The sequence below is a fragment of the Neoarius graeffei genome, chromosome 26 (assembly GCF_027579695.1).
Source record: "Neoarius graeffei isolate fNeoGra1 chromosome 26, fNeoGra1.pri, whole genome shotgun sequence".
In the NCBI taxonomy this organism is placed as follows: Eukaryota; Metazoa; Chordata; class Actinopteri; order Siluriformes; family Ariidae; genus Neoarius; species Neoarius graeffei.
The window spans coordinates 30,317,422-30,340,250 of NC_083594.1; the positions used below are offsets into that span (position 1 = coordinate 30,317,422).

At 41.8% G+C, this 22,829-nt stretch overlaps 1 protein-coding gene across 3 annotated transcripts in view; it reads left to right on the plus strand.

Annotated features, from left to right (window-relative positions):
• The window catches only part of LOC132874303 (CXXC-type zinc finger protein 1-like), a 142,541-nt gene extending 133,373 nt beyond the window's left edge, over window positions 1-9,168 (plus strand). For all 3 annotated transcript variants that reach the window (XM_060910374.1, XM_060910373.1, XM_060910375.1), the window contains 2 exons: window positions 7,225-7,377; window positions 7,509-9,168. In XM_060910374.1, coding sequence (XP_060766357.1) covers window positions 7,225-7,377; window positions 7,509-7,655 — 300 coding nt within the window. In that variant the 3' untranslated portion in view covers window positions 7,656-9,168. The remainder of the gene's footprint in view (window positions 1-7,224; window positions 7,378-7,508) is intronic.
• The last annotated feature ends 13,661 nt before the right edge of the window (window positions 9,169-22,829 follow it).

The window sequence follows — 22,829 nt, forward strand, 5'->3', positions numbered from 1 at the left end:
CACAGACTGGGAAGTGCTGTGTAGTCCACATAGGGAGGACATACATACATTTAATTTCTGTGTAGAGAACACTGTGCTGACCAGGAAGGTATGGTGTTTTTCCAACAACAAACTGTGGGTGACTTCTGACCTGAAAACCCTGCTGAATGGGAAGAAGAGGGCCTTCAGATTTGGGGGCAAAGAGGAGCTGAGGAGAGTGCAGAAGGAACTCAAGAGGGAGATAAAGAGTGCTATAGAAGGAAGCTGGAGGAGCGCCTGCAACAGAACAACACACAAGAGGTGTCGAGGGGCCTGAAAACCATCTCTGACCACAGCAAAGATGGGGGAGGGGCCCTGAATCTGGAGACCTGGAATGGGCAAACAGACTGAACCTGTTTTTCAACAGGTTTGATTCTGACCCCACCCCCTCCCCCAGATCATCAGACATCAGTTGCACCCTTCTTAGGGCCTCTGCATGCTCTTGCGACAAGGCTTTCGCAGATAGCTTTTCGCAGACAGTTGTAATTTATCGTTGAGCGGGGAGTAATAGGCGTGCGCGATGTTATTCACCACCACAACGCAAGGGGGCGCGAAGTCGCGAAATCGCTAGGAGTAGTTGGTGGGTGTGGTTAGTGGAGTGTTTATCCTCCGGTTACTTATAATGACTAGAACTGGAGTCGTATAGATGTACGTACTTCCTCGATCAACCGCTCTTCGTGCTGCTCCATCTTCGCTCGTGTTTTTAAAAATGGCGGTAGTGAAAACAAAACAAACCGGGAAAGTAGGGAAGCGGAAGTGCGTGTACAGCGGATGTAGAGTGGACCAATCAGAGCCCTCTTGTCTGCGATGCTGTCTGCGAGGCTTCTGCGGTGGTCACAATTTTTGGGAGGTGCGCGCAGAGCGTCTGCGAAGGGGGGGCTACGCAGACGCCATCTGCAAGGACTGCGTTGTCAGCATAAATTGGCCTTTATACCCCTCAAACTTAACCCCTTGCACTACCTCTCCCCCCCCCCCCCCCACCTACTGCAATCAGAGCTACCCATCACCCCTCCCTCCTGCAGCCTCTCCATAACAGTTGATCAGGTGAGAAGGGAGCTCAAGAAGAACAAAACAAGGAAGGTTACAGGTCCTGACAGTATCAGCTCCAGACTGCTGAGGGACTATGTAGACCAGCTCTCTTAAGTGATTCTGCACATCTTCAACCTGAGCCTCAGTCTGAAAAGGGTTCCTGTCCTGTAGAAAACCTCCTGTGTGGCTCCGGTTCCAAAGACTGTGTACCCCAGGGAGACAACTTGAAGTCAAGTTTATTTGTATAGCGCTTTTAACAATAAACATTGTCACAAAGCAGCTTTACAGAATTTGAATGACTTAAAACATGAGCTAATTTTCTCCCTAATCTATCCCCAATGAGCAAGCCTGTGGCGACGGTGGCAAGGAAAAACTCCCTCAGACGACGTGAGGAAGAAACCTCGAGAGGAACCAGACTCAAAAGGGAACCCATCCTCATTTGGGCAACAACAGACAGCATGAGTATAACATTAACAGTTTTAACATGAAGACAGTTTCGTTGATGTAACTCTTTTTTGATGGAAACTTGAGTGCAAAACTGTTCATGACAACTGCAGTCCTAAAGTTAGCAAGTTAACTGTAGTCCTCAGCCATAAAAGCATTACTGTAACAGTCCAGAGCATCCTCCAGGTGTAACCCTCAACTGTCCTCATGGGGCCGTCCTCCACAGGAGCGATGCGATAAAACTCCAACCAGACACAGGGCACCAGGATGGATCAAGCAGGTCTGAGGGGCAGAAGAGGCCAGCATCTCAATCCCAGGACCAACATGTAACTCAGAGGGACAGATTGGGGGGAGAGAGAGAAAACACAGGTTGTTAGGTATGCCCTAAAAATGACACAAGTATTAAATCTGTGTGGTAGGCTCACAGAGACGAGAGTCTTGACTTCAGGCATAATACACAACAATGGCATGTTAATATGGTTAAAAAATATCATGACCTGCTCTGGCTGGATGCTTGATTGGGTGATGGGAGCACACTCCTCAGCAATGATGGGATGCAGATGGGACCCTTAGGGCTGGCCAAGACAATTCAGTTACATTTCACCGGGTCTGGGACATGCGACAGAATGTCTGACAGCCGATTCCCTGCAGGCTACGATAGCCAGTCAAGGTCTCCACCAAAAGATTTCCTGTTGATGCCATGTAACTCGGGGGGAGAGGGAAAGAAAACACGGGTTGTTAGGTATGCCCAATGTCACCTGAATAAGTAGGAACAGTATACATATTGCACTGAGTACAAGCAGGGACTCTGGCAACTAACTATGACAGCATAACTAAAAGGGGAGAGCCAGAAGGTAACACAGGCATGAGGGAGCCCCAGGACATAGAGCAGCCAGCCACTACACCGTCAACAAACTCGAGTGAGCAAGTGAGTGGGGATTGACAGCATCCATACATCCCAGTTTACTAAAACACTGTCTGAGGACCCTCTAGATCTACACCTTTACCTCATAAACACCATTAACAAAAGGCTTGACTAAACAGATATGTTTTCAGCCTAGACTTAAATGCTGAGACTGTGTCTGATTCCTGAACATTACTTGGAAGGCTGTTCCATAACTGTGGAGCTTTGTAAGAAAAGGCTCTGCCCCCGATGTAGCCTTCACTATACGAGGTACCAGCAGATAGCCTGCACCTTTTGATCCAAGTAGGCGTGGCGGGTCATAGAGGAGCAGAAGTTCACTCAGGTAGAATCAGAAGCCCTTTATTGTCATATGTACCAGCGAAATTAGCCGTCAACCTGTCCGTACATATACAACATACAATTGACATAGGGTAGACAGGACAGGAAGACAGGGATAAAGATAAAAAGGAAACACAACATAAGGAGAGATAAGGGGGAAAAAAAGAACACCCCCCCACTATGCTCCTGTCAGGAGTACAGTGTGGGAACATGAAAAAAAAAAACCTTTGCATAAGCACAACTACAACACAGGTACACTTTAAACACGGGACTTGGGGGGAGGAATCCAGCGCAAGCAAGCAGCCATCCGCTCCTGCAGCCATGAAGGCGCTGGTCACGCACCTACTTGTCACACTGGGGGGTAAAAATGGTGACCACGGAGAGTTAGAGAGGAATTAGAAAAATGAGAGTGTCTCCCAGCATTGACCTTCAGGGGGAAATGTTTTCTCAGCAACGGCCTAAAACAAGGCCGGTTCTGTCTCAGGGCGCCGAATGTCAATAAGATATGAATTGTTTGGTCTTTCCAGACGCAGTCTTTGCACGTCCTCACCACTCGTCCGTATCTGTCTATTCTATTCAAATTGATCTCCGAAAAACGTATTCCTTGCAAAGCTGAAAGCTGCTCCGAGATAACAACCATTTTGTGGTTAAAGTTCTGAATGTCCACAGTCCAAGTGCCAACAGCTTTGCCCACCACTCCAATATCGGGCAGCTTTGTGGGGCTTTGAACAGCTGTCACCGTTGTCTGATTTCCTTGATATACCAGGGCAATGCCTAATCCAATCAGCAAAAGTCCTGTAATCATGGTTCCGAATAGGTAGATATCTTCAATGTCCTCCACAGAAAGCCAGGCACACGACCCACCACCGCTCCCACGCGTCCATCGTGTAACCAGCCGCAAACGTTCCGGCAGGACAAACGGGTTCCCCCGAACCCAAAACTGTGTCAATTTCGTTAGGAGACCAGTTTATCAATTCCATGCTTTTTAGTTTAGAAAGTAATGCAGGAAGAGTCTCTTCAAAAAGTACAGCAGACGAGACAAGAGACGGAGCACAAGCAGGGAAAAAAAAGGAGGGCGAGGGAGAGCAGAATGCGACCGCCTTCTGTGGAAGCATGGAGAGGAAAAAAAGTGCTGTGGTGCGAGACCATTTAGTGCTTTAAAGGTCAATAGTAGTATTTTATAATCAATACGAAATTTGATTGGGAGCCAATGCAGTGTGGATAAGACAGGCGTGATGTGGTCATATTTTCTAGTTCTAGTAAGGACTCTTGCTGCTGCATTTTGAACTAACTGGAGCTTGTTTATGCACTTATTGGAACATCCAGACAGTAAGGCATTACAATAATCCAACCTGGAGGTAACGAAAGCATGAACTAGTTTTTCCGCGTCATGTAATGACATTAACTTTCTTATCTTAGCAATATTTCTGAGATGAGGGACAACTTTAGACTTGTAGCCTTGACCTCTCACCTGATGATCCTCTCCAGTCTTCATCCTCAACCGCCTCAGACCCCTCGTGAGTGCGGAATTGGACCCCTTGCAGTTCGCATACCAACCAGGCATCGGTTGAGAGGATGCTGTTCTCTACATGCTACACAGATCCCGGTTACATCTGCAGGATGTTGGAAGCACTGTGAGGGTCATGTATGTATATTTTTTTTTTTTTTACTTTTCCAGTGCTTTCAACACGATTCAGCCATCTTTGCTCAGGAGGAAGTTGGAGGGAGCTGGAATTGACTGTCACCTGGTTGCATGGACCATCGACTACTTCACTAACAGACCACAGTGTGTGGAGCCCCCCCAGGGTACAGTACTCCCCCCTCTTTACCCTGTACACTTCGGACTTCAGATATAACACACACACACACACACACACACACCTGCCATCTCCATAAGTTCTTTGATGATACAGCCATTGTTGGATGTGTATCAGAGGGGAATGAACAGGAATACAGGGGGGTCATCAATGACTGTCAATTGGTATGGAAATAACCTCCATATCAACACCAGGAAGACAAGGGAGTTGGTGATTGCTTTCCACAGGAAAACACCACAGTGAACACCATGAACATCCTGGGTACGAACATTGAGATAGTGAATGAATACGAATACCTGGGTGTTCACCTTCACAATAAACTGGACTGGACTACCAACACAGATGCTTTGTACAAGAAGGGCCAAAGTTGTCTCCACCTGCTAGGACGGAGTGTGCAAGACTCTGTTGAGAACATTCTACAACACTGGTTGCATCGGCCAGCTTTTTCACCATGGTCTGTTGGGGATGTGGAAGCTCTGAAAGGGACAGAAAAAGGCTTAACAAGCTGGTGAAAGGGGCCAGCTCTGTCCTGGACTGCCCTCTGAGATCCATTGAGGAGGTGTGTGAGAGGAGGACGTTAGCTAAACTAATGTCAATCATGGGCAACACCTCTCACCCCCCCTACATGAGACTGTTGGTGCTCTGAGCAGCTCCTTCAGCAGCAGACTGCTGCACCCATGGTGCAAGAAGGAACGCTACTGCAGGTCTTTCATCCCAATTGTTGCTAGACTTTTCAATGACAGCCTGGCGTAATGTAGCACTGTTTCTTAGTGTCCCCATCACCTTTTTGTCACTTTATTCACATCTCATTGCCATCTTGTACTTATGCTGTGTGACAATATTACTATTTCGTACAATATTCTTTTCATTTGCAAGTATTTTCTTATTCATGTCTCACTCTCATGGTTTACAATCATGTCCATAGCCTGTAGTTTTGTTTTGTTTGTCATTTATTGGTTACTTTACACACGCATTCCATCCTCGTTAGCTATATTATGCTGTGCAATAACATTCACTACTTAGTGCAATATTTCTATTCCTAGTTCAGTTGCCAGTATTTTATTAGTGGAATATTGCTACTTCAGGTGAAGTATTCAAGTTCCTTACTTATTTTGTTGTGTACGTTACATAAATGGCCTGTGTTTATTTTATTACTATTTTTATACTTTTATTGCACCCTTAGTTTTTTTTTTTTTTTTTTGTTACTTTCTGTTCCTAACTCTTTCCATCTGTGAGCTGTTGGAACATGTAAATTGCCCCACCGAGGGATGAATAAAGTTTATCTTATTATTGCTAGCTAACATAATGGTAGCTACATGTGTTGTTGCTAAATTCAGTTATTGGGCTCAGTGTAATTTCGAAAGACCTACATTTGCTCTCTGCTTGCCTCCTCTTGCTTTTCTCAATGGTGCGGTTGTTATGATTCAATTTCACTATGTAACAGTAACTGAAAAAAATCCTCATCCACGGAGTTTTCTGTTGCTTGGGTAATCCATTTGTTCCATTACAATAATTTGCTAATAATAACTTGCAAAGCAAAGGCATTCATTATTAGTAGTAGCATGCATACAAGTTAACCTCTGAGCTCAGACTGCAGAACATTAGAAAAAGAGAAGCAAAGGGGATACTGTAATTCCCGGAAACTACTGGAATCCAGGCAACAAAATGTGGGTTTGCAGTTACCATTTTGTATCTCAGTATATTGTATTTTTGGAGTAGGGAAAAGAGAAACTACTGGGAGAAACTTAGTTGCAGTGCCAAACACTAAAGAGTCAAAAGACTGGATTACAGAGCTTCCATTCACATACCTGAAGATTGTAATCTTGGTTTTGGGTGAGGTTTAAAAGTTTCAGAACTGTAGAAGCTCATGAATAGGGATTTTTTGTTTGTTTTTAAATTGGTGGCTTTGCGGAAGGTTTGCTAATTCCAAGCTGGCAAATGTGAGAACACATTCTCGTAAAGGTAAAGTGGTACTCCTCTTTTGGGCCTGATTATTAAACCAAACATATTCAAAAACATTTAGTTATGCAGTTATTCTGTTGAGCCATATGTAGTGTGTTTAATCAGCAGCATTATTAATAAAAAAGGTTACATATCTGCCATGTCACAAGCTGTATCTGTCTCATGCACTACTGTGAGAGTTGCTATGGTTGTCGTCTTGCTAAAAACTGAGCTACTGCATGACTGATGTGTGAGTTGATGTGGCTGTTTTCTTGCTAAAAACTAAGCTAAGCAAGCTATATGTAGGCTGACCGCACATATGAAGATTATAAAATAGCAGTGTTCGCTTGACTGGCTCTGAGTTTCAGCAGTTTGGTCAATTTTTGCATATTCTTTCCTTGTTAGTTAATTAATTGGATTTTGTTATAACTGATGACTAAAGTTAGATTGTATGAACTGGATTGTCTAAAAATTGTGGATTGTCTAAAAATGGCTTTAATGCTATATTCAGTAAATGATAATTCTATGAGTTGTGATGATGCATTTGGGGGAAGGGAGAGGAGGGGCTGTGCATTTCCTTGTTTCTTAGGATAGGGTTGGACACACCAACTTTCCCTATTCATTTTGAATGTGGAGTATGAATTCACCAGGTGGCCAATTCTTATACGTTGAACCTCAAAAAAAAAAAAAGAAGCCTTGCATCATTTCCTTGTTTTCTGTCTCTCCTTGCAGGTCCCAGTGGATGAAGTGTGTGGATGTCCTCTAGTGCGTAATGTCTTTGAGCCAACGGGAGAGTACTGTAGAATGTCTAAGCGCAAATGCAACAGACACTACTGCTGGGAGAAACTCAGACGAGCAGAAGTAGACCTTGAGCGTGTTCGAGTGGTGGGTCAAAGATTATACCTACATGATTTATAGTCTGCCTGTGCATGTGCTAAAGCACCTGTGTATTGCTTTCAAACATAGCCCTATTTCTCTTAATTTTAATGCTTCTTTTTGTTTTTTTTTTTAAACAGTGGTATAAGTTGGATGAGTTATTTGAACAGGAACGGAATGTAAGAACAGCAATGACTAATAGAGCAGGGCTGCTCGCCCTCATGTTGCACCAAACCATTCAGCATGATCCTCTGACCACCGATTTACGCAGCAACAAAGACAGATAGCTATGCACAGAGTTACACCTCCACTCTACTCAGTAGTGTTTATTCATGTCTTCATGTGAGTGGAAATGACCATACTAAGAACATTTTTCTGCAAGTTGTAGATGTCATTTGTTCTCTGTCTGCTATTCCACTTTTATTTCTGATGCAAAGCGTTGACTATATTATGACCAAAAATAAATTGGCGCTTTGAGAAATGGTGTACTTCAAATGATATGATTTTGATGTTACTGTTTTGGATAGTTGTCCAGTTTGTGTTTGTTGAGACTGCCTCAAGTACTAGCTTCACCACGTTTTAAATGGATGAAAAATTTTTGAAATTTCACTTTCTCTTGTAGAAAAACGTACTTGCAAGGTACAGAGATTAATCTCAGGGCTGTGAGTGCCGAATCAATGAAACATTCAGCAAGCATTCAGGGCTGTGTCCCAAACCTCGTAAGACAGCTAAATAATTGCAACACCTGCGCTGTACCATTTTTAGTATAGAATGCAGCTTGGGATGCAGCCTAACGCGTATATAAAAATGTTTATTTATTAATATATTTTTTAAACATTTTAATAGTTGCATCTCTACTAGGTTGGATAGAAACACTGAGGACAACTGAAGTATGTTGGGAAGACATTAACATGTACATATTCTGCATCCCTGTTTTTTACATGAACATGATAAAATTGTGTTCATTTCAATGGTTACCTCATTAGCAATTTCAGTATATCCACGTTGTTCCATTAGCTCTCGGACTGTCCTTGTAACAAACAGATTCTCATTAAAGTCTGCATGAAGTAATGGTACTGCTATAGATAAGCATTCAACATTACCACATGGTAAATCAATCACAGAACATTAAATATGAATTTTGTGGTACATTACCAACACCCCCATAATACACAAGTTAAATTTCTATTGCGTCTTTCAATATCCCAAAAACGCTTTACGGGGGGAGACTAAGCAGTAAGAGAGGAATATTCATGGAAAGGATAAGTCTTCATTTGAGATTTGAAAGTAGAGAAAGAAGGGCAGTCGCTGAGAGATTGAGGAAGAGAATTCCAGAGTGTGGGGGCAATGACACCAAAGCATCTGTTCCCCCATGGTGGAAAGTCTGGTGCCTAGGGCAGTGAAGAATGGTTGAGAGTTTTCTTAGCTCTTCATATTTTAGATCTGGTACAGTTCTCTGCCTGATGGATAGTGTGTTTCTGAACCAATGATTTGTGTTAAAACCAGAGTCCTAAAACAGGTATTTACAAGCTCAGATAAGAGGTAATACCTCTAGCATTGAACAGACAGGATGGTATGCGTTATAAAAGGTGGTCTGGGTGGTTGAGGCTTCAAATGCTCATGGTAACATCCTTATCTTTGTTACATCTTTGGGGTGAAGAACTTCAGTATAAAGGTTTTTTTGTAAGTGTTTTGGAAGAGAGAAGCCTGGAAGTAGGGAGTGTGTGTGAGCACTGAACAAGTGCTCATGGGGCAACCCCTGGGTATGAACCTGAAGTTTCAATAAAACCTCTTCTCCAAGTCTGTGGCTACTTGCATCTTTATTCAAGAGGAAAACAGAAAATTTACTTCACAGTCCAACAGATAGCAAGTAAGTTGTTGCTAGAAGACCTTAGTGAGCAAGTGGGGGTGTAGGGGGTCAGTAGTTCCCTAAGGTAGGTTGGAGCAAGATTATACATGGCTTTGAAAGTGACAAGATTTTAAATTTAATAAGGTAGGATGGGGTGATGTGAGCAGATTGTTTAGTGCAAGTTAGACCTTGAGCTGCAGAGTTCAATATATTGTAGCTTTTGTAAAGACTTTGCAGGAATGCCTATGAAGAATGAATTACAGTAATCTAAACAAGACAATGAAAGCATGAAGCAGAGTTTGTGCATCATTACTAGTCAGAAGGGGATGGAAACAGAAGGTTATGGATGTTAAAGAATGTAAGTTTGGTGAGTGACTATATAAAAATCAAAACTGAGTGATGGATCAAATAGTACTCCAAGATTTCTGATAACAGAAGCAAGCTTAACAAGCATACCATCAATCCTAATAGAAAATTTGGATGAATGTGTATATGCATTCAGGTTTGCAAACATAAGGCCACCTTAATTGTATGCAAAGCATCTTGGCTTATGAAAACCCTGGGAGAAAGGTGTGCTCAGAACTGTGCTGTTGTTCCAATCATGTCAGATGCCAGCTTCCATATATCATAAGCATGGCATGGGCATTAACTCCAAGGTGCATACATGTCTCAGGTCATGTATGGAAAACATTGATGTCCAGTCTTTCTTTTCAGATAGCTAGGTTTTGCTCTCCTTTCAAACATTTGAGCTGCAATTTCAATCAGTTCATTGCATATATGGTGTAACATAAAGATGCCCAGAAAAATCTTTCTTCCTTCCATATATGTGGCTATCAACTTGTTTCCATGTAACCTGCTTCATGCTGTTTAAGTATGCAAATGTCTTCTTATGACATGGAGTCAGCTTTCTTATGCAATTCAGCAACTGAACAAACAGTACATACAACCCCGATTCCAAAAAAGTTGGGACAAAGTACAAATTGTAAATAAAAACGGAATGCAATGATGTGGAAGCTTCAAAATTCCATATTTTATTCAGAATAGAACATAGATGACATATCTCATGTTTAAACTGAGAAAATGTATCATTTAAAGAGAAAAATTAGGTGATTTTAAGTTTCATGACAACACCACATCTCAAAGTTGGGACAAGGCCATGTTTACCACTGTGAGACATCCCCTTTTCTCTTTACAACAGTCTGTAAACGTCTGGGGACTGAGGAGACAAGTTGCTCAAGTTTAGGGATAGGAATGTTAACCCATTCTTGTCTAATGTAGGATTCTAGTTGCTCAACTGTCTTAGGTCTTTTTTGTCGTATCTTCCGTTTTATGATGCACCAAATGTTTTCTATGGGTGAAAGATCTGGACTGCAGGCTGGCCAGTTCAGTACCTGGACCCTTCTTCTACGCAGTCATGATGCTGTAATTGATGCAGTATGTGGTTTGGCATTGTGATGTTGGAAAATGCAAGGTCTTCCCTGAAAGAGACGTCGTCTGGATGGGAGCATATGTTGCTCTAGAACCTGGATATACCTTTCAGCATTGATGGTGTCTCTCCAGATGTGTAAGCTGCCCATGCCACATGCACTAATGCAATCCCATACCATCAGAGATGCAGGCTTCTGAACTGAGTGCTGATAACAACTTGGGTAGTCCTTCTCCTCTTTAGTGCGAATGACACGGCGTCCCTGATTTCCATAAAGAACTTCAAATTTTGATTCGTCTGACCACAGAACAGTTTTCCACTTTGCCACAGTCCATTTTAAATGAGCCTTGGCCCAGAGAAGACATCTGTGCTCCTGGATCATGTTTAGATACGGCTTCTTCTTTGAACTATAGAGTTTTAGCTGGCAACGGTGGATGGCACAGTGAATTGTGTTCACAGATACTGTTCTCTGGAAATATTCCTGAGCCCATTTTGTGATTTCCAATACAGAAGCATGCCTGTATGTGATGCAGTGCTGTCTACAGGCCCGAAGATCAGGGGCACTCAGTTTGGTTTTCCGGCCTTGACCCTTACGCACAGAGATTCTTCCAGATTCTCTGAATCTTTTGATGATATTATGAACTGTAGATGATATGTTCAAACTCTTTGCAATTTTACACTGTCGAACACCTTTCTGATATTGCTCCACTATTTGTCAGCGCAGAATTGGGGGGATTGGTGATCCTCTTCCCATCTTTACTTCTGAGAGCCGCTGCCACTCCAAGATGCTCTTTTTATACCCAGTCATGTTAATGACCTATTGCCAATTGACCTAATGAGTTGCAATTTGGTCCTCCAGCTGTTCCTTTTTTTTTTTTATATACCTTTTAATTTTTCCAGCCTCTTATTGCCCCTGTCCCAACTTTTTTGAGATGTTGCTGTCATGAAATTTCAAATGAGCCAATATTTGGCATGAAATTTCAAAATCTCACTTTCAACATTTGATATGTTGTCTATGTTCTATTGTGAATACAATATCAGTTTGAGATTTGTAAATTATTGCATTCCATTTTTATTTACAATTTGTACTTTGCCCCAACTTTTTTGGAATCGGGGTTGTATTTCTGGTGCACAATTTCTGTCAATTCAACATATGTAAAATTGACACCTTGGGCGCACAATACAAATTCTGGCCTTTAACTGGTGACAAGTGAGAGATATCTCCAACAGCAACAACAGACACATTTCCAAATAAAGACTAGTCGCCTGTTTATTCACTCTGTCTCAAATGTCCATGGACATACACAAGCAGTTTATAGTCAACCATGGAAATCTCATCAATTATTAACATTTGGAAGTTTCCCAATTTTGCTTTTGAAGAAGACAAAGTTTATTCTTTAAGTGGTTGATACGGTAAAGAGACACAGGTTTCAATTGCCAAACTGTTGTGTATTGTTGCAGCATTGATATTGTAAGCAGTAACTCCAGTAGGGGCTGGGCTGATGATGACACATGGGGGATGTCTGATAATTTTCACAAAATATGATTAGACTCGTATTGTGCCTTTATCTTAGGTTCATGTCTCTTAAGCTCTACACCAGAACTCAGTCCTTCGTGCAGAGTGTAGAGCGCTCGGTGAATGAGAAAATGAGACACAATAGTTGTCTGGCTTTATTAATAATTATTAAACTTTAGACTAAGTTTAATAATTATTGATCAATATTTATACAACCCCAATTCCAAAAAAAAGTTGGGATGCTGTGTAAACTGTAAATAAGAACAGAATACAATAATTTGCGAATCATGGAAACCCTATATTTCATTGAAAATAGCACAAAGACAACATATAAAATGTCCAAACTGAGAAATTTTATTGTTTTTTGAAAAATATATGCTCATTTTGAATTTGATGTCAGTAACACGTCTCAGAAATGTTGGGACGGGGCAACAAAAGACTGAAAAAGTTGTATAATGCTAAAAAATTAATTTGGTTAAAGGTAGACTGCCTTTCAGATTTTTCAAGTGTAGGTCATAAAAAGAATTTTCCCTGAGACACAATTATTTTTGTTTAGTGGACCGAAAGCTGCTGAATTCAAATCACAGACTTCCAATTTTTAAATTATTATTATTTTTAAGTAGAACAATTAATGAATTTAGGGCCATGTGGCCCTAAATTCTCCACTGTTTTTTCCTGCTTCACCATGACCCAATTCAAGATACTACATCATGCATCGGGCGGCACGGTGGTGTACTGGTTAGCGCTGTCGCCTCACAGCAAGAAGGTCCGGGTTCGATCCCCGTGGCCGGTGAGGGCCTTTCTGTGTGGAGTTTGCATGTTCTCCCCGTGTCCGCGTGGGTTTCCTCTGGGTGCTCCGGTTTCCCCCACAGTCCAAAGACATGCAGGTTAGGTTAACTGGTGACTCTAAATTGACCGTAGGTGTGAATGTGAGTGTGAATGGTTGTCTGTGTCAGCCCTGTGATGACCTGGCGACTTGTCCAGGGTGTACCCCGCCTTTCGCCCATAGTCAGCTGGGATAGGCTCCAGCTTGCCTGCGACCCTGTAGAACAGGATAAAGCGGCTACAGATGATGAGATGAGACATCATGTATCACGTGGTGGGCTTTCTCTGTTCATGCAAGGCATTGTGGGATACAACTTGAAATGGGAGAGAAAAATGGAGGATGTGAGTGCGCGAATGAAGCGTGAAAGACCAACTACAGTAACGGAAAGCAACAAGAAAAGACGTTATGTTGCGAAGGAAAGGAAATGCAAGACCAAACTAATATAGGTGGTCAGCAAGCACCTCAGTGTGAATAGCTGTTGGTGTAGGGACAGAATGATGAAACTGTCAGTGCATGGTCAAGGTAAACCTGTAGATGGCAGTAATGCAACACTGTGGATGCCAGCTGCCGTAAAACCCAAAAGAAGAAGGTGGTAAACCTGCGCATACGCACATGGACTTCCTCTGTCTGCTTGACTGCGTGAAGTGAGTGATTTCATGTATATTATTTGCTAAGGAACCCCCTCAAATTAAATAACTTCCCAGCCACAGAATGGCCTTTTTTTTTTTTAGCTATTACAGAAATAAACATGTATCACAATGATATATGTTTATTTTGAAATTTAATTTCAGAGGGAATTAAATTTCACCGATTTTATGAAATTGAAAGGCAGTCTAGTTTTAATTGGCAACAGGTCAGTAACATACAGTGGTGCTTGAAAGTTTGTGAACTCTTTAGAATTTTCTATATTTCTCCATAAATATGATCTAAAACATCAGATTTTCACACAAGTCCTAAAAGTAGGTAAACGGAACCCAGTTAAACAAATAGGACAAAAATATTATACTTGGTCATTTTTTTTTTTTATTCAAATATTTTTATTGAATTTTACATGCATCGCATATACATACGTGCTCATGCATTGTAAATTTTTCAGAGTAATTTTACATAAACATCCCTCCCCTCCCACTAGCCACACCTACAAGCCATGATTCCTGAGGAGTATTATTCCTGGAGTGTTGTAGGGAACTGCTGGAAGTCAAGTATTGAGTTGCAAGATAAGAATGAAAGTAAAATAAGTAAATAAACACACAAATGGGAAGAGTAGAGAAAAAAATAATAAAAAATAAAGGTAAATAATTAGGAGGTGGCAAATTTAGACAATGACTGATACAGACACTGTAACTGATAGGAGAAAGGAAAGCGGGGCAGATATCTCAATCCAACTTAAGGTTCTCAAAGTATTTCAGGAAAGGTCCCCATACCTTCTGGAACTTCTTGCTTAAGTCACAAACTGAATAGTGGATCTTTTCGAGGTCTAGACAGGACATGATGTCCCTTAACCACTGAGCGTGTGTGGGCAGGGCAGCATCCCTCCACCTTAATAGAATCGCACGCCAAGCCAAAAGCAAGGCAAAGGACAGCGTGCGGCTTTTGGTTGGAGTGAGGCGCATGTCATCTTCACCAGTGGTGCCGAAAAGGGCAATCAGTGGACTGGGTTCTAGCTGAAGATTAAGAATAAGGGACAAGGTTTGGAAAACATCTCTCCAGTATCTTTCCAGGCTTGGACAAGTCCAAAACATGTGATTAAATGAGGCCTCACCTCCATCACTTAAAGGATCAACGTCTGAGTACATATGAGATAATTTGGCTTTAGATATATGAGCCCTGTGCACCACCTTAAACTGTAACAGGCAGTGACGTGCACAGAGAGATGTTGTATTTACTAGCCTGAGAATGGAATCCCATACATCGTTTGACAGTTGAAAGTTTAAATCCTGCTCCCAAGCAGTTTTAATTTGGTCCAGAGGAGCCTGTTTTATGCCCATCAGTTTGTCATAAAGGTCATTTATTTATTGAGGGAAATGATCCAATATCTGTGAGTGGCAAAAGTATGTGAACCTTTGCTTTCAGTATCTGGTGTGAGCCCCTTGTGCAGCAATAACTGCAACTAAACGTTTCCAGTAACTGTTGATCAGTCCTGCTCGGAGAAATTTTAGCCCATTCCTCCATACAGAACAACTTCAACTCTGGGATGTTGGTGGGTTTCCTCACATGAACTGCTTGCTTCAGGTCCTTCCACAAAATTTCGACTGGATTAAGGTCAGGACTTTGACTAGGTCATTCCAAAACATTAACTTTATTCTTCTTTAACCATTCTTTGGTAGAATGACTTGTGTACTTAAGGTCATTGTCTTGCTGCATGACCCACCTTCTCTTGAGATTCAGTTCATGGACAGATGTCCTGGCATTTTTCTTTAGAATTCACTGGTACAATTCAGAATTCATTGTTCCATCAATGATGGCAAGCTGTCCTGGCCCAGATGCAGCAAAACAGGCCCAAACCATGATACTACCACCACCATGTTTCACAGATGGGGCAAGGTTCTTATACTGGAATGCAGTGTTTTCCTTTCTCCAAACATAATGCTTCTCATTTAAACCAAAAAGTTCTATTTTGGTCTCATCCATCCACAAAACATTTTTCCTATAGCCTTCTGGCTTGTCCACATGATCTTTAGCAAACTGCAGACTAGCAGCAATGTTCTTTTTGGAGAGCAGCGGCTTTCTCCTTGCAATCCTGCCATGCACACCATTGTTGTTCAGTGTTCGCCTGATGGTGGACTCATGAATTGACATTAGTCAATGTGAGAGACGCCTTCAGTTGCTTAGAAGTTACCTGGGGTCCTTTGTGACCTCTCCGAGTATTACACACCTTGCTCTTAGAGTGATCTTTGTTGGTCGACCACTCCTGGGGAGGGTAACAATGGTCTTGAATTTCCTCCATTTGTACACAATCTGTCGGACTGTGGATTGGTGGAGTCCAAACTCTTTAGAGATGGTTTTGTAACCTTTTCCAGCTTGATGAGCGTCAACAACGCTTTTTCTGAGGTCCTCAGAAATCTCCTTTGTTCATGCCATGATACAGTTCCACAAACATGTGTTGTGAAGATAAGACTTTGATGGATCCCTGTTCTTTAAACAAAACAGGGTACCCACTCACACCTGATTGTCATCCCTTTCATTAAAAACACCTGACTCTAATTTCACTTTCAAATTAACTGTTAATCCTAGTGGTTCACATACTTTTGCCACTCGCAGATATGTAATATTGGATCATTTTCCTCAAATAAATGACCAAGTATAATATTTTTTTTTCTCATTGTTTAACTGGGTTCTCTTTATCTACTTTTAGGACTTGTGTGAAAATCTGATGATGTTTTAAGGTCATATTTATGTAGAAATATAGAAAATTCTAAAGGGTTCACAAACTTTCAAGCACCACTGTAATTGGGTATAAAAAGAGAGGCTGAGTCTCTCAGAAGTAAAGCTGGGGAGGGGTTCACTGCTCTGTGAAAGACTGTGTGGGCAAACATTGCTACAATTTAAGAGTCACGTTCCTCAATGTAAAATTGCAAATAATTTGGGGATCACATCATCTGTAGTACATAATATCATTAAATGATCCAGAGAATCTGGAGAAATCTCTGCATGCAAGAGACAAGGCTGAAAACTGACATTGGATGCTTGTGATCTTTAGGCCCTCAGGCAACAGACACTGCATTAGAAGCACTCGTATCTGTAGTGGAAATCACTGTATGAGCTCAGAAACACTTCAGAAAACCATCGTCTGTGAATTCACAAATGCAAGTTAAAACCATATATAAACAATATCCAGAAACACCACCACCTTCTCTGGGCCCAAGCTCTTTTATGATGGACTGAGGCAAAGTGAAAATTTTTTCCCGAGGTCTGACAAATCAAAAGTAGAAATTCTTTTTAGAAATTATGGACACCATGTCCTCCAGGCTAAAGAGGAGAGGGCTCATCCGGCTTATCAGTACACAGTTCAAAAGCCAGCATCTGTGATGGTATGAGGGTATATTAGTGCACATGACATTGGTAGCTTGTACATCTGGGAAAGCATAATTAATGCTGAATAATATACAGTGGGGCAAAAAAGTATTTAGTCAGTCACCAATTGTGCAAGTTATCCCACTTAAAAAGATGAGAGGCCTGTAATTTTCATCATAGGTATACCTCAACTATGAGAGACAAAATGAGAAAAAAAATCCATAAAATCACTGTCTGATTTTTAAAGAATTTGCAAATTATGGTGGAAAATAAGTATTTGGTCAATAACAAAAGTTCATCTCAATACTTTGTTATATACCCTTTGTTGACAATGACAGAGGTCAAACGTTTTCTGTAAGTCTTCACAAGGTTTTCACACACTGTTGCTGGTATTTTGGCCCATTCCTCCATGCAGATCTCCTCTAGAGCAGTGATGTTTTGGGGCTGTCGCTGGGCAACACGGACTTTCAACTCCCTCCAAAGATTTTCTATGGGGTTGAGATCTGGAGACTGGCTAGGCCACTCCAGGACCTTGAAATGCTTCTTACGAAGCCACTCCTTCATTGCCCGGGCGGTGTGTTTGGGATCATTGTCATGCTGAAAGACCCAGCCACGTTTCATCTTCAATGCCGTCGCTGATGTAAGGAGGTTTTCACTCAAAATCTCATGATACATGACCCCATTCATTCTTTCCTTTACACAGATCAGTTGTCCTGGTCCCTTTGCAGAAAAACAGCCCCAAAGCATGATGTTTCCACCCCCATGCTTCACAGTAGGTATGGTGTTCTTTGGATGCAACTCGGCATTCTTTCTCCACCAAACACAAGTTGAGTTTTTACCAAAAAGTTCTATTTTGGTTTCATCTGACCATATGACATTCTCCTAATCCTCTTCTGGATCATCCAAATGCTCTCTAGCAAACTTCAGACGGGCCTGGACATGTACTGGCTTAAGCAGGGGGACATGTCTGGCACTACAGGATTTGAGTCCCTGGCGGCGTAGTGTGTTACTGATGGTAGCCTTTGTTACTTTGGTCCCAGCTCTCTGCAGGTCATTCACTAGGTCCCCCCGTGTGGTTCTGGGATTTTTGCTCACCGTTCTTGTGATCATTTTGACCCCACGGGGTGAGATCTTGCGTGGAGCCCCAGATCAAGGGAGATTATCAGTGGTCTTGTATGTCTTCCATTTTCTAATAATTGCTCCCACAGTTGATTTCTTCACACCAAGCTGCTTACCTATTGCAGATTCAGTCTTCCCAGCCTGGTGCAGGTCTACAATTTTGTTTCTGGTGTCCTTTGACAGCTCTTTGGTCTTGGCCATAGTGGAGTTTGGAGTGTGACTGTTTGAGGTTGTGAACAGGTGTCTTTTATACTGATAATGAGTTCAAACAGGTGCCATTAATACAGGTAACGAGTGGAGGACAGAGAAGCCTCTGAAAGAAGTTGTTACAGGTCTGTGAGAGCCAGAAATCTTGCTTGTTTGTAGGTGACCAAATACTTATTTTACCGAGGAATTGACCAATTAATTCATTAAAAATCCTACAATGTGATTTCCTGGATTCTTTCCCCCCATTCTGTCTCTCATAGTTGAAGTGTACCTATGATGAAAATTACAGGCCTCTCTCATCTTTTTAAGTGGGAGAACTTGCACAATTGGTGGCTGACTAAATACTTTTTTGCCCCACTGTATACACATTTTAGAGCAATATGCTGCCATCCAGACAAAATCTTTTTCAGGGAAGGCTTTCCTTCTTTCAGCAAAACAATGCCAAACCACTTTCTGCACAAATTAAAACTACATGGCTTCATAGTAAAAGAGTCCGAGCACTAAACTGGTCTGTCTGCAGTCCAGATCTGTCTCCCATTTAAAACATTTGGTGCATTATGAAACTCACAATATGACAAAGAAGACCCTAAACTGTTAAGCAACCAATATTGTATATCCGGCAAGAATGGGATAACATTTCTATTTCAATACTACAGCAGTTGGTCTCTTCAGTTCCCAAACGTTTACAGAGTGTTGTTAAAAGTAGAGGTGATGCAACATAGTGGTAAACATGCCCCGTCCCAACTTTTTGAAACGTGTTGCTGAGATCAAATTCAAAATGAGGATATATTTTTCAAAAAAAAAACCAACCCAAATTTCTCAGTGTCAACATTTGATATGTTGCCTTTGTACTATTTTCAATGAAATATAACGTTTCAGTTTACACATCATTCCAACTTTTTTTGGAATTGGGGTTGCACAAAGATTGTCACACAAAGAACGGGGGGGGGACACATGACAGATAAGCGTTGCTTAAACCAAAACATCCTTTTTCATCTCATCACACCAGGTACTCTGCTAGTACAAAAAGAAACAAAAATGTGTAGAGAAATCATGAGTTGTTCATGTTAATCTTAAAATGGAATGGGGAGAGTATTAAAGTACACTGTCAGGCCAAAAAAATTAAAAAGTCACCATTTGGATTTAAATAAGCAAATACATAAGAGCCTTTCGTTTGGATAATTACTGCAGTGATTAATGTGTTTCAGCTGACAACAATTCTTTTAACCCTAACTGATATAGTGAGTAGTTTCTCATTTATGAAACAAATATGTCAGAAGACATGCTCCATGCTCATGGAAAAGATGCTACTGTGTTTCCGAAGGGTCAAATTATTGGCCTGCATCAAGCAAAGAAAACAATTAGAGATTGCTGAAATGACTAGAGTTGGGTTAAGAACTGTCCAATGCATTATTAAAACCTGGAAGAAAAGTGGTGAACCATCAACTTTGTGGAAAAAAATGTGGTTGGAAAAAGATCCTAACTGACCATGATCAGAGATCATTTGGTAAAGTTGAATCATAAAAAAAAAAATTTTTAAAAATCGACAGTAGAACTCACAGCTATGTTTACTAGTGAAATTAAGAACATTTCCACACTCCCAGTGTGATGAGAACTCACAGTATTGGTATTAAATAGCTGTATGGCCATAAGAGAACCACTTGTTAGTGAGACTGATCAGGAGAAAAGGTTTCAATTTGCTAGGGAGCATAAAGATTGGACTCTGGAGCAATGGAAAAAGGTCATGTAGTTTGATAAGTCCAGATTTACCCTATTCTTGAGTGATGGGTGTGTCCAGGTAAGAAGGGAAGCACATGAAGTGATGCATCCATCATGTGTAGTGATCACTGTACAAGCCTCTGGAGGCAGTGTTGTGATCTGTGGTTGCTTCAGTTGGTCAGGTTGAGGCTCAGCAATGTTATGGGGCAATAAAATGAAGTCAGCTGACGATCGGAATGTACTGAATGACCATGTTATCACATCGATGGATTTTTTTTCTTCCCTGATGGCACAGGCATAAAATTAGTGCTCAGATTGTGAAAGAGTGGTTTAGGAAGCATGAGGAATCATTTTCACACATGAAAAGGCCACCGGGGCGGCACGGTGGTGTAGTGGTTAGCGCCGTCGCCTCACAGCAAGAAGGTCTGGGTTCGAGCCCTGTGGCCGACGAGGGCCTTTCCGTGCAGAGTTTGCATGTTCTCCTCGTTTCCTCCGGGTGCTCCGGTTTCCCCCACAGTCCAAAGACAGACATGCAGGTTAGGTTAACTGGTGACTCTAAATTGACCGTAGGTCTGAATGGTTGTCTGTGTCTATGTGTCAGCCCTGTGATGACCTGGCGACTTGTCCAGGGTGTACCCCGCCTTTCGCCCGTAGTCAGCTGGGATAGGCTCCAGCTTGCCTGCGACCCTGTAGAACAGGATAAAGCGGCTAGAGATGATGAGATGAAACTGCCACCACAGAGTCCCGACCTTAATCCCATTCAGAATCTTTGGGATGTGCTGGAGAAGACTTCTGAGTTTGAACCTCACGGTTGAAGGAGGCCTTTTTGTGTGGAGTTTGCATGTTCTCCCTGTGTCTGTGTGGGTTTCCTCCCACAGTCAAAAGACATGTGAATTGTAACTGGCAACTCTAAATTGCCCAGGTGTGAATGTGTGTGTGAATGGTTGTTTGTCTGGCAAAGCCTCAACAGGCCTAGCAAGCTGGCGGTGGATGAAATGTACTCAAGATTGACACAAACCAATTGGCCTACAGGTGTAAGGGTGAGTGAGTTTTAAAATGTGGTGTTTTAAAACGAAAATGAGCTCCGTATCAGAAATAACCTCTGCCTGTATTAACATGCCTGAAAACGCATATCACATGACCATTCACGTACACTAGGCATAGGTGTGCCAGTATAAACAGCTGATACCATTTGTTTTCTTCTGGGAAAGGGTCACATGATAGGAGCATGATGAAACAGGGAAGGATCTGTTGTGATAATAAGACCCAATTAGGAAGCGAACATAGATGTCTGTCATTGTTTCCAAATGTTCCCGTTTTTGCCCGTCTACACTAAAATGCTACCCCAGAGTTTTCAAACTAAAACAGTGCTGGGGCATTTTCAAAAGTCTCTGTTTTTGGGGCTCAAAAACTCCGTAGTAGTATGGACACCAGGTGTAAACATAGCAAAAGTGATGCATTTTAAAACTAAAACCAATGTGTGGACATAGCCTAAGAAGACAAATGACAGCTTTAGAGCCGCCATCATAGTGGCTGGCTGCCAGCTAGCCTCCTGTAATTTTAGATCAGCTAAATTTATGGTTACAAGCAGACTAGTCTGGCCTGAGTTTCCCAAAAGCATCGCAGCACAAAGATAATCATTAAACAGTAGCACGAGCAGTACAATGAGCACTCTCTCTCCTAGTTAAGATGCTCTTAGCATAAAGAGGCTTTTGGGAAACCCACCCCTGTTTGCTCAATTCAGGATGGGAAATATTGTGAATAAGCTAACCAAGTTTGGTACCTATCATTTATACAAACTTATTTTCAATTTATTCATATCATCATGCACACCTTCCATTACTGGAATTCTTTGTACAGATTGGGATGTACATGCCTCAAATGTTTCATCAGGTTAGATATATTGCCTCCTGCCACATGACTTGAGGCACCAACTGATGGAAAAGGGGACTCCATCTTTCCACTATCACTTGCCATAAAAGCAAAATATCACCATATCTTGCTCAGAGAACCTTGTTTCTTGACAAGTTTCAGCAAAATGTCACTAGTTCATTCAACAGTTGCTAAATCTATAGCATCTTTCCAAATTTAGCTAGAAATCTTGAAGCAGTGTAGCATTGTCATACGTAGCTCAGAGAGAGCTTCCACTTTTAATGTTAGACTTACAGCTGTGGTCAGAAGTTTACGTACAGTGACATGAATGTCACCTTGGATATGAATGTCATGGCAATATTTGGGCTTTCAGTAATTTCTTTGAACTATTCTTTTTCTGTGGCAGAATGTACAGCATACATCTTTAATTAAAAAAAAAACACTAGAATTTGGGGGCGGCAGGGTGGTGTAGTGGTTAGCGCTGTCGCTTCACAGCAAGAAGGTCCGGGTTTGAGCCCCGTGGCCGGCGAGGGCCTTTCTGTGTGGAGTTTGCATGTTCTCCCCGTGTCTGCGTGGGTTTCCTCCGGGTGCTCCGGTTTCCCCCACAGTCCAAAGACATGCAGGTTAGGTTAACTGGTGACTCTAAATTGACCGTAGGTGTGAATGTGAGTGTGAATGGTTGTCTGTGTCTATGTGTCAGCCCTGTGATGACCTGGCGACTTGTCCAGGGTGTACCCCACCTTTCGCCCGTAGTCAGCTGGGATAGGCTCCAGCTTGCCTGCGACCCTGTAGAACAGGATAAAGCGGCTAGAGATAATGAGATGAGACTAGAATTTGGGGCACAAGTTTTAATTTTCTTTTGGTTTTCTGAAATCAACACAGGGTCAAAATTATACATGCATGGTCAAAAATT